The 10695-nt window shown below is 34.4% G+C and overlaps 1 protein-coding gene across 1 annotated transcript in view; it reads left to right on the top strand.

The window, feature by feature from the left end:
• LOC106870165 (soluble calcium-activated nucleotidase 1) overlaps window positions 1-10195 on the top strand; it is a 22678-nt gene extending 12483 nt beyond the window's left edge. Inside the window, exons 2-3 of the mRNA XM_014916164.2 lie at window positions 6098-6301; window positions 9153-10195. Of these exons, the coding sequence (XP_014771650.1) occupies window positions 6098-6301; window positions 9153-9523 (575 nt within the window). The 3' untranslated portion in view covers window positions 9524-10195. The remainder of the gene's footprint in view (window positions 1-6097; window positions 6302-9152) is intronic.
• Window positions 10196-10695: the final 500 nt, after the last annotated feature.

Below are 10695 nucleotides of genomic sequence, written 5' to 3'. Positions count from 1 at the left end.
ATATGCTCCACAAGGGAAAACAAGGAACATTGTTTACAACGAGGTGTTATAATCACAACAACAAGAAAGTATGTACATGATCACCTTCTTTTACAAAACTTCATTGACTTTCATATATTTATATTGATATACATATATATACGTGTGTTTGGGTGCGTGTGTGTGTATATACATCTCTATATATAAAGATGATGCGTAGTCTAGACGGCGTTTTTAGATTTCATTATTCTCTTTAACCTGGGCAACGCCGGGTATTTCTGCTAGTATATAATAAATCATAAGGTTTTATATACTCTTCATGAAATAATTTCATCAATCAGATCTTCCTGAAATAATTTCATCAATCAGATCTTCCTGAAATAATTTCATCAATCAGATCTTCCTGAAATAATTTCATCAATCAGATCTTCCTGAATTTTAGTTACTATGTGAATTGATAGCCGAGTCTGTTTGAGGAGCTTACTGTGGAAGCTGCAAGATTCTCTGCTGCAGGTGAAATACCTAGCCAAAGATAAACCTCCATACTTGGCTTTTGTTGACATAGAGAAAGCCTTTGATAGGGTCCCCCAGTCCCTTATCTAGTGGTCAACGTGGAAACTAGGGATAGATGAGTGGTTGGTGAGAGCTGTACAAGCCATGTACAGTTAGGTGAGAGTTGGCAACAAGTATCGCAATGAATTCAGGGTACAAGTAGGGGTTCACCAAGGATCAGCCCTCAATCCCCTCTTGTTCATCACAGTCCTCAAGGCAATAACAGAGGAATTTAAGATGGGCTGCCCCTGGGGGCTCCTCCATGCTGATGACCTTGTTCTTAGAGTTGAATCACTACCAGAACTAGAGAAGTAATTTCAGGTGTGGAAGCAAGGTCTAAAATTGATGGGCCTTATAGTTAACCTAGCAAAAACCAAAGTCTTAGTAAGTAGGAAAACAGACAAATCACAAATCCCTGCTCGATCTGGAGGAAAGGCATTGATAGAAACTCCATACGATGTACCCAGGTACCCAGTGCAAGCTATAGACACATAAGAGGTGTGGCAATATCAGAGGAAGGTTAACTGGGAAAATAGTCTTTGTGTGTGGAAGGTGCGCAGGTACAATTAACACTAAAAATGTACAGAAAATGGACACCATTGACTGCCAGTGGGGTAAGCTAGAGGTAGAGACTGAGATTTTTTAAGTTAAATCTTCCTTTAGTATGTGGGTTTGAGTGGAATGATAATTAAGTTGTTGGGTGGGTTGTGATAGAGAGGTGATTTGGAGAAGTTTTTACCGATTAAATGTGGTGTTATGTTGTTTACAATTTATTCATGTATGTAGAACTTTGTAAACAAGTGTGTATATTTAGGTGTGTTCCCTTTGGATCATGGGATTGTTTTTAGTGGTCCACAAAAAGGATGTAGGTAGGTCTAGGATATACCAGTGGTTTTAGTTATTTTTGGTTTTATTGGATTTAATCCTCAGCTCTGACTATGTAAAGGTCAAAGATTCAAAGTTTATATATTATATGACAGGCTTCTTTCAGTTACTTATTTCTTTATTGCCCAGAAGGGGCTAAACATAGAGTGGACAAACAAGGACAGACAAAGGGATTAAGTCGATTACATTGATCCCAGTGTGTAACTGGTACTTAATTTATTGACCCCGAAAGAATGAAAGGCAAAGTCAACCTTGGCGGAATTTGAACTCAGAACGTAATGGCAGACAAAATACTGCTAAGTATTTCACCCGGTGTGCTAACATTTCTGCCAGCTTGCCGGCTTCTTTTAGTTTCTGTCTACAAAATCTATTGGTAAGGCTTCAGTTGACTCAGGGCTTTGGTAAAAGACATTTGTCTAAGATACCATCAAATAGGACTGAATCCACACCATATGGTTGAGAAACGAGCTTCTTAATGACATAGTCATGCTTGTGCCTATCAAATATTGGTTTTGCCTGCAAAGTCAAATTTAATATTATATATATTTTTATTGAAGCTGAAAGAAATTTCACAAACTGTTTCTCTGAATTTCATGTAACAATTCATCAGATAGTTGTGAGAATTAGATTCACGACAACTCAGAGTAACAGATTGTAAGGTTCTTTTCAGCTTCAATAAAATAATATTTCACTCTATCTTTAGTATTTGAGTACTGTTTTTCTCCACCTCCCTCTGTACCTATGTGTTCATATTTATGTCTATGTTCTATATTGGAACAGTGAATCTCTAAGCAAATAAAACTATAAATATTGAGTTAAAAACCTTTTGGATAGAAAAAGTTGAAGGCTGCCTGTGGAATGTTCTTATATATGTCTGCGTGTGTGTATGCAAATGTGTGTGTGTGTATATGTACACACACACATTTATATATACATATGCACACAAAATCAACCATGTCCATATACATATAGGTTTCAAATTTTGGCACAAGGCCAGCAATTTCAGGGGAAGGGATAAATCAATTATATCAAACCCAGTGCTCATCACCATCATTTAACTCACATTGTCCATACTGGCATGGGCTGGATGGTTTGACTGGACTGGCATGCTGGAAGGTTACACCAGACTCCAGTTTGATTTGGCTTGGTTTTCTATGGCTGGATGCCCTTCCTAATCCCAACCACTCTGAGAGTGTAACATGTGCTTTTACGTGCCACTGGCACGGGTGCGATTTGCATGACACCAGGGTGCTCTTATATGCCACCGGCATGGGCACCAATTTGTGTAACACTGGTATCTGCCACAACTGCGATTTTGCTTGGCTTGATGAGTTTTCTTCTCAAGCATGACATAATGCCAAAGGTCTTGGTCATTGTCTCCGTGAGGCCCAACACTCAAAAAGAACTCAGCCACTTTTCCTCGGTGTGGCCCAACACTTGAAAGGAGCTCAGCCATTTTGCCTCCATGAGGCCCAACACTCGAAAGGTGTTCTTTATGTGCCACTAGCACAGGTGTATTTGACTTGATGGGTCCTCACAAGCACAGCACATCGCCAAAGGTCTTGGTTACTAGTCATTGCTTCTGTGAGGCTCCAAGTTCGAAGATCATGCTTCACCACCTTGTTCCATGTCTTCCTGGGTCTACCTCTACCACAGGTTTTCTCCACAGTTAAACATCAGCACTTCTTTACACAGCTGTCCTCATCCATATGCATCACATGACCATACCAGTGCAGTTGTATCTCTTGCACACTACATCTGATGCCTTTTTTGCCTGAATTTTCTCTCAAGATGCTTACACTCTGTCATACATGCACACTGACGTTGTACATCCAGCAAAGCATGCTGGCTTCATTTCTTTCAAGCCTACACATGTCTTTGGCAGTCACAGCCCATGTTTCACTGCCATGCAGCATGGCTGTTCACACATAGGCATCAAACAATCTGCCTTTCACTCCGAGAAAGAGGCCCTTTGTTGCCAGCAGGGGTAGGAGCTCTCTGAACTTTGCCCAGCCTAATCTTATTCTCGCAGCTACACTCCCAATTTGTTCGACTAAAGGTGGTGCTCCAGCATGACTGCAGTCAAATGACTGAAACAAATAACCAAAAGAACATGGAAAAATATACTGAATCCTTATACTGAACACATTACAGTTGTCATGACAATAATCTTATCACTAGTATATGAGGGGGTACCCAAAAGAATCCAAAATTTTGCAATATCATTTTATTGACTTAGTTTTACATGTTTACACTTTTATACATTTTCAAAGTATTCTTCATTTGAAGTAATGTGTTTTCCACAATTGGAAGTAGTCCTGGAACTCTTGCGAAGTGATGCCTTTTAATGCCTCCTTTGGTTCTTTTCTTCACCTCTTTTACATCTGCAAATTCCATAGTACTAGCTTTCGTCACCAGTGATGACCTTTGAAAAAAAGGTCTGGATCAACTTCCAACTGTTCTTTCAGTTCACGAAATGCTTTCAGTTGTGACTGCTTTTGTCATGGTAATAATCTTATCACTAGCATATAAGGGTTTATCCAAAGGAAACCAAAATTTTGCAATATCATTTTATTGACTAAGTTTTACATGTTTACACTTTAATCACTTTCAAAGTATTCTCCATTTGAAGCAAGTGTGAGTAAGCGAGGCACACATTTTGCAGCAACTCTTTTCATTTGCAATTCCTCATTCAAAATTCGTTGGCAGAAGCTCCAGGACACTCCAGTCATATCGAATTTGTCAATTGTTTGGTGATGGTCCTCCAAGATCAGTTCATGAATTTTTATGATGTTTTCATTCATTTGGGAGGTTGAAGGTTGTCCTGAACAAGGTTAGTCTTCAAGCGACAAGTGACCATTTCTAAAGTGTGAAAACCACTTGTAAGCTTGTGTTTTGCTCATGGCACAGTGTCCCTGTAAGCTGTTTGAAGCTGCCCTGACAACTGTTTTGGGTGACCTTTTTTACCCAGCAGAAAACAGAATTTCACGGAAGCATGCTGTTCCTTTGTTTCAGCCATCACAAAAGTTGACAAACAGGGGAGAAGCACTACAAAACAAAGATGCAGTATGATTCCACTGGACACTGAGGATCATATCAAGTGGCTTCTAGTGGCGGAAGCCTGAACTACAAACGGGCTTGTCCCATAGAGAGCATTTCTGGTTACTTTTGGGTACCCCCTCATATATGAACTAAAGGAACTGAAACTAGTTTGATATATATTAAAAGGAATTGAAACTAGTTCAATATATATATATATATATAAATATATATATATATATATTAAAAGTTTGAACAAAGAAATTAGAAATAAGTTAAATTTGTGTGCACATCAATAATAAATTAAATTTAAATTAACTACAGTCACCACTAGAACTTTGATTTAAATACATATAAATTTATCATGTCTCCATGATTACTACCTATACTGATAAAATGAATTGCTTATTATAATATAAATATTTCAGTTAAAGGAAAATGTTGGTTTCACAATTTGGCTCAAGGCCAGCAATTTTGGGGGAGGGGGTAAATCACTTACATCGATTCCAGTGATCAACCAGTACTTATTTTATTGACCCCTAAAGGATGAAAGATAAAATTGATTTCAGCTGAGATTGAACTCAGAACTTAAAGATGGATTCCACTAAGCATTTTGCCTGGCATGCTATCATTTTTGCCGGCTTATTGCCTTCAGAAAATATTAAATATTAAAACTGGAATTAAACAACCACTAAATTTAGAAGCTAGTGTTATTTATTCTGAAATGCATGCCAGTCATCTTCATTCAACATCCACTTTTCCAAGCTTGCATGTGTGAAATGAAATATCCTCTACTTGCTCTCATTTTAACATTATCTAAATAATGTTAAGAGCAAGTATCATGGAGGTTCTCTTCCATGAATTTATCTATGGTTCTTTGGAAGTAAAAAAAATAATAACTGGAGAAGAGTCTTTATGTATGCATCTGTACCAAAATGTGTTGTTTTTGCTGACTGTTGTTTCAGGTGTGAATATTGACTTTTAGAAAAATTGTTCTGACTAGAAATTTCAACATGTTACATCTAGTAACCATGTGACTGTCAAAGTGTTATTTCTGTGTTGCTAGAACGTAGAAGGTATTTATTATGCTCATAAAGGTCACAGTAATGTGTAATTAATAAAAATCTTTACCATTTGGTAGTAGTATATATGTAAAAATTGTCAATTAAGACTGATTAGTTAATAATTGTTTCTAATTATTATAGCAGGAGGAAGTGTACTTGTGCTACTTGCCTTCCTCTATAGGGAAAGCAGATGATTTAGTACCAGAACAAAGAGCAGTATTCTTGTGGTTGGATCTTTTAAGCATCTTGGAGAAAATTGTGCTCTTTGTCAACTTTTTAGTGGTTTCAACCAGTATTATTCATGCCTAATGATTTCTGAAGAGTTAGTTCAGTTATGCTGCTATGGGAAATGCTTAGTGTTGTGTTCACACTTTCAATATTAATTTGCAAATTTATTGAGCTGCAACATTTAACTAAACCTGAATATATTTAAGCTCTTACTGTCATTGCTTTATGTTCATTATTTACTTAAATATCTCTTGCTATTCCACTCCCCATATCCAAGGTGGCTAGCCTCATATAATGCAAATATTCCTCAAATTACTTTTTTTTAAATTTATATATTCATTTATTTGCAGGTTTTAAAAGTGAATGGGCATGTGTTAAAGATGAAAATTTATATGTTGGAAGTTTGGGCAAAGAATGGACATCAACCACTGGTGTAGTTAAAAATTTGAACCCCCAATGGATTAAGGTTATAAACAAGGATGGTGCTGTTAAACATATCGATTGGCATGAAAATTATAATGCATTAAGGAAAAAAACAAGAACTATGCTTCCAGGTATGATGTTGCACAACTCTACAAAAACATGTTTAGACTTAACCCATTACCTACCAGTGATCTCATATGAGATCACTTAAAAATTACAAATTTCGTAATTATCTGTCAATATTTACATATATCTAACCTTTTTGCTATATCTACTAGGTATATTTCTGATATTCAAATGTGGTTTGCTAATTCTTCACCCAATATCTCGCTTATTTCTATTTAAAATGTTATTTTGATCATTCCAGCATGTTTCTAAGGCTGTTTTATGCTAGAAATCAAAGTTTCATAAAAAAATTCCAGTTAATAGAATTATGGAAGGTAATGGGTTAAGTAAATCTAGAAAGTGTATTTTTTTAAACCATAACAAACTAAGTAATGTTAGCTGTTTTATCTCAAAGAATGAAAATTCAATGAAACATACATTTTGATATTCAAAACACAAAATGTAAAGTTTTAAATATTACTCAGGCACTGAGTTAAGTTGCAATGTTTTCTTTAATTCATAGAGATTTTGAAGGTCTAAATTTTGAACCTTTTATACAGGGTGTCCACAAAGTCTGGGTACATGGGGATTAACACATACTTTAAGAAATTATTTCTTATATTTAATTGTTTATGTCATGATTTTATTTACTCCATGTACTCACATGGGGATTAACACATACTTTAAGAAATTATTATTTTTTATATTTAATTGTTTGTCATGATTTTATTTACTCCATGTACCCAGACCTTGTGGACACCCTGTAGAACATATAACTTCAAAAAAATTGTAGATAATTTCATATTAGAATTACTTAAGTTTTCCATGAAATTTACATAACTTTTTAATAGTCACATCAGTAAACTTTATTAAATGAGTCTACTTTGGATGTAGCTTGAAATTGCTCTAGTTTTGTGAAAATATATGGCTTGCAAATCTAATCTATTGAACAGCTGTTTACTGGTAACCTACAAATTTAATAAGTAAAATTACAATAATCTGCTACTGAATCAAGTCCTCGAGAGAAATTCAGATATTGTTCTATAGAATATTACTAACTTCCACAATATGTACAAAAAAAAAGCATGTGTAAAAATTTACATATTTCTAACAGAAAACCTATTGCAATCTTAATCTTGTCAGGTTCATAGAATGATAGGTCTAATAATAGAAAAACATGTTCATTGCTTTCACCAGTTGCCTTGATCCACTTCAATCTGTATTGATTATATTATATATGTTGTTTGTACTTATTAAAAGTGCTTAGTAGTCATTATAAGGATATACATGTATACGTTTTTACATCCTTTTTTTTTCTATGCTAGCATGGGTTAGACAAATGTTATCAAGGCACTTTCACAGCTGGATACTCTTGTTGTCAACCCCATCTCATCCCACTTCTTGATAATGAGGCCTCTGGTTTCACATCCTTGGAGGCATATATAGCCAGTGGACAATTTGATAGGAGAAATGACATCACTTGGCAGAAAACTAGATGAGGTTATTAAAAAATTTCTAATGATTTTTCAAGTTTAAGGTAGATGTGATTTATTTTTGAGTGCTGATGATTATAAGTGGAAAGCAGAAGCATTAAAGGATGTTCTTTCATTGGTTTCACTCACTGGACTGGGACTGCACCAGCAAAAGAGGAGTGTAAGAACCTTTTTAAAAGACTAGATGTAGTAAAATAAGCTTAGTACTTGTATGATTGTTTTGACCCCAGCCAGTGCCTTTTATCCTTTTGAGGTCATAGAACCAATCTATGGCAGTTTTGTTGGTGTGTAGAAAGTAATGACTTTGTTTTCTGACAGTAATCTGCCAGAAGACTTGTATGCATGGGTAAACTAGTTTCCTTAAAAAAAAAAAAAAAACCTTGCCTGCACTGTAGAAAATTTTTAAGTATAGATCCATGGACTCAGAAAATCTGCAGAGGACTTGGTTATCCATCTGGACTTGTTCCTGTCAGAAGACTGTGGCCATACTGGAGCACCACCTTAATGGGTTTAGTCAACCCAGTGCTTATTTCTAAGCCTGGTACTTTTTTTTTTATCAGTCTCTCTTGCTGAGCTGTTGAGTTATAATGATGTTAGCAAACCAATACTAGTTGTCAAGTGGTGGTGGACAAACACATGTATTCCAACAGACTTCTTGCAGTTTCTGTCTACTAAAGCAACAGTAGAGGATACTTGCCCAAGATGTTGTGCAGTGGGACTAAACTTGAAACCATGTGTTTGGGAAGCAAACTTTGTAACTATGCCTACAGAAAAATTAAGACAGTAAGTTGGAAGATATTATATCTAGATTGGAAGAGGTGAAATGAATTCAGTATATCTAAGATTTTTCTTGAAAGGTGACTAGCTTTGTAGTAATAATTACTATATTTGACCTGCTAGAAATAGCTGCCAAATCTCATTTAAGTCAATGTACTCCTAAAAAGACATGATGGTAAAGCCTCTACAATCTTTGATCTGAGATTTGTTTGATCAAGGATGAAACCAGTAGGAATTTGAAGAATGTAATTTTGTTTTGTCATACTAAATACCTTCACTTTTGAAGAGATGACTTAAAAAAAAAAAAATTCTAATATTAAGATTAGTAAATTAGGGAAGAATTAAAATATTTTAATACTAGCAACTTTTTTCTCCCGTTTAAATTAGAGATTAAGGGCTGGTCTTCTATGAAACTTGTATGCTGTAAAATTGAAAACATTTGAGATACTCAGCAGGTGAAACACTTCCTAATCTTAGAATAATAGGCAAATAATTAATATTTATACACATTATTAAGTGATACCAATTTTTGGAAATTTTGATCATAAACTATATCAAGATTAAACTCTATTCTGAACTTTTTTTTCTTTTAAAATCCCCACTACAGGTTACCTCATACACGAGTCAGCTGTTTGGAGTACCATTCATAGACGTTGGTTTTTTTTACCCCGACGCCTCAGTAGAGAATCCTATGATGAGAATGCAGATGAACGGCGAGCTACTAATATACTTATTAGTTGTGATGAAAAATTCTCTCAAATACAGATCCGGTATATTCAACCATTAAATCCTACACATGGTTATTCATCTTTTAAGTTTGTGCCAGGCACACATGATACTGTGATAATAGCATTGAAATCCGAAGAAGACAATGGCAACATTGCTTCTTATATACAATCATTTAACATTAATGGGAATGTACTGTTAGCAGAAACTAAAATAGGAAATCAAAAATTTGAAGGAATTGAATTTATTTAAAAAAAAAAAAAAAGGCCATATTTTTGTTTCTCATCTTAATACATATTCACACAAGTTTGGGATTATGAAAACCTTCCAGATCTTAAAGTAATTTTGGGGGATACATCGCTAAAGAAAAAAAAATACTATCTACAAATGATTTCATAAAGAAAAAAGAAAAGGTGTAAATAAAGTGGATGATATTTTATGAATTTGTAACAAAACTATTTGTGTACTAAAATATATTTGGTGAGGGTAAAAAAAAGTTCAGCAGGTTTCAGTTAGAAAAAAAAATATATATATAAACCCTATATAACTGAAAAGTTTAAATAATTTACTTTGAGAGGCAATTCTACAAGCCATTGCTTAGGACACTGTTTAACAGCATCTTCATATACAAATCAAATAAATATATTCGTCAATTCCCAATTGCTTTTGTAGAATTGGCCAATTATATCAATCATTTGGTTAAAAACAATGCTCAATTTAATTTCATTAAGAGAATTTTAATTCGAATCTGGAAACAGCAACCCTAACTTCAAATGTTTAACTGGATTCATAATATGGTATTTAAGAAAACACCATTCCCCTAAAATGTTGATAACTTACATGATTGGACATATTTTCTAAATATAACATTCCATACAAAATTCAAAGGTTTCAACTATTATAAAAATAAAAAAAAAACAAGAACTGTGTTAGCTTTTAATTTTATTTTTTTTTCTTCATGGACCAAGTGTTTCCTTGAACATTTTCTAAATTTTTTTATGTAGTAAAAGTTAGGCTTTAGATAAGAATATCTGCAACACCTGATAGCTCTCAACAATAGAGCCATATAGGAGGGTTGACCAAAGTTTTAAACCCAACAAAATCTTTGAGGGTATTGTTCAGAGAAAGAGAGAGGCAAATGGGAACTATAACCAATTGACATGCAAAGATTATCTTTAAATGAGACATAATCTGAAAAGATTATGCAGTGCAGTTTAGACTGGTATATTCAATTCCCCAAATTAAAAAGACCAGGCAGCATTTTATCAGATCTGGAGAGAGGGAACAAAAACAAAAATCTTTGGTACTTTAAAGATTAACTGAGTTAACTATTATAAAAATAAATTTTAAATAGTAAACATGTCAAATAATTCAGGTAATTGCAAAGTTTTTTTCCCTTTCTTGGAAAAACAAAAAGGTTTCAA

This window comes from Octopus bimaculoides, chromosome 5 (genome assembly GCF_001194135.2).
Source record: "Octopus bimaculoides isolate UCB-OBI-ISO-001 chromosome 5, ASM119413v2, whole genome shotgun sequence".
Lineage (NCBI taxonomy): Eukaryota > Metazoa > Mollusca > Cephalopoda > Octopoda > Octopodidae > Octopus > Octopus bimaculoides.
Note: the sequence above shows the minus strand (reverse complement) of the source record. Positions and strands in the feature narration are given on the sequence as shown.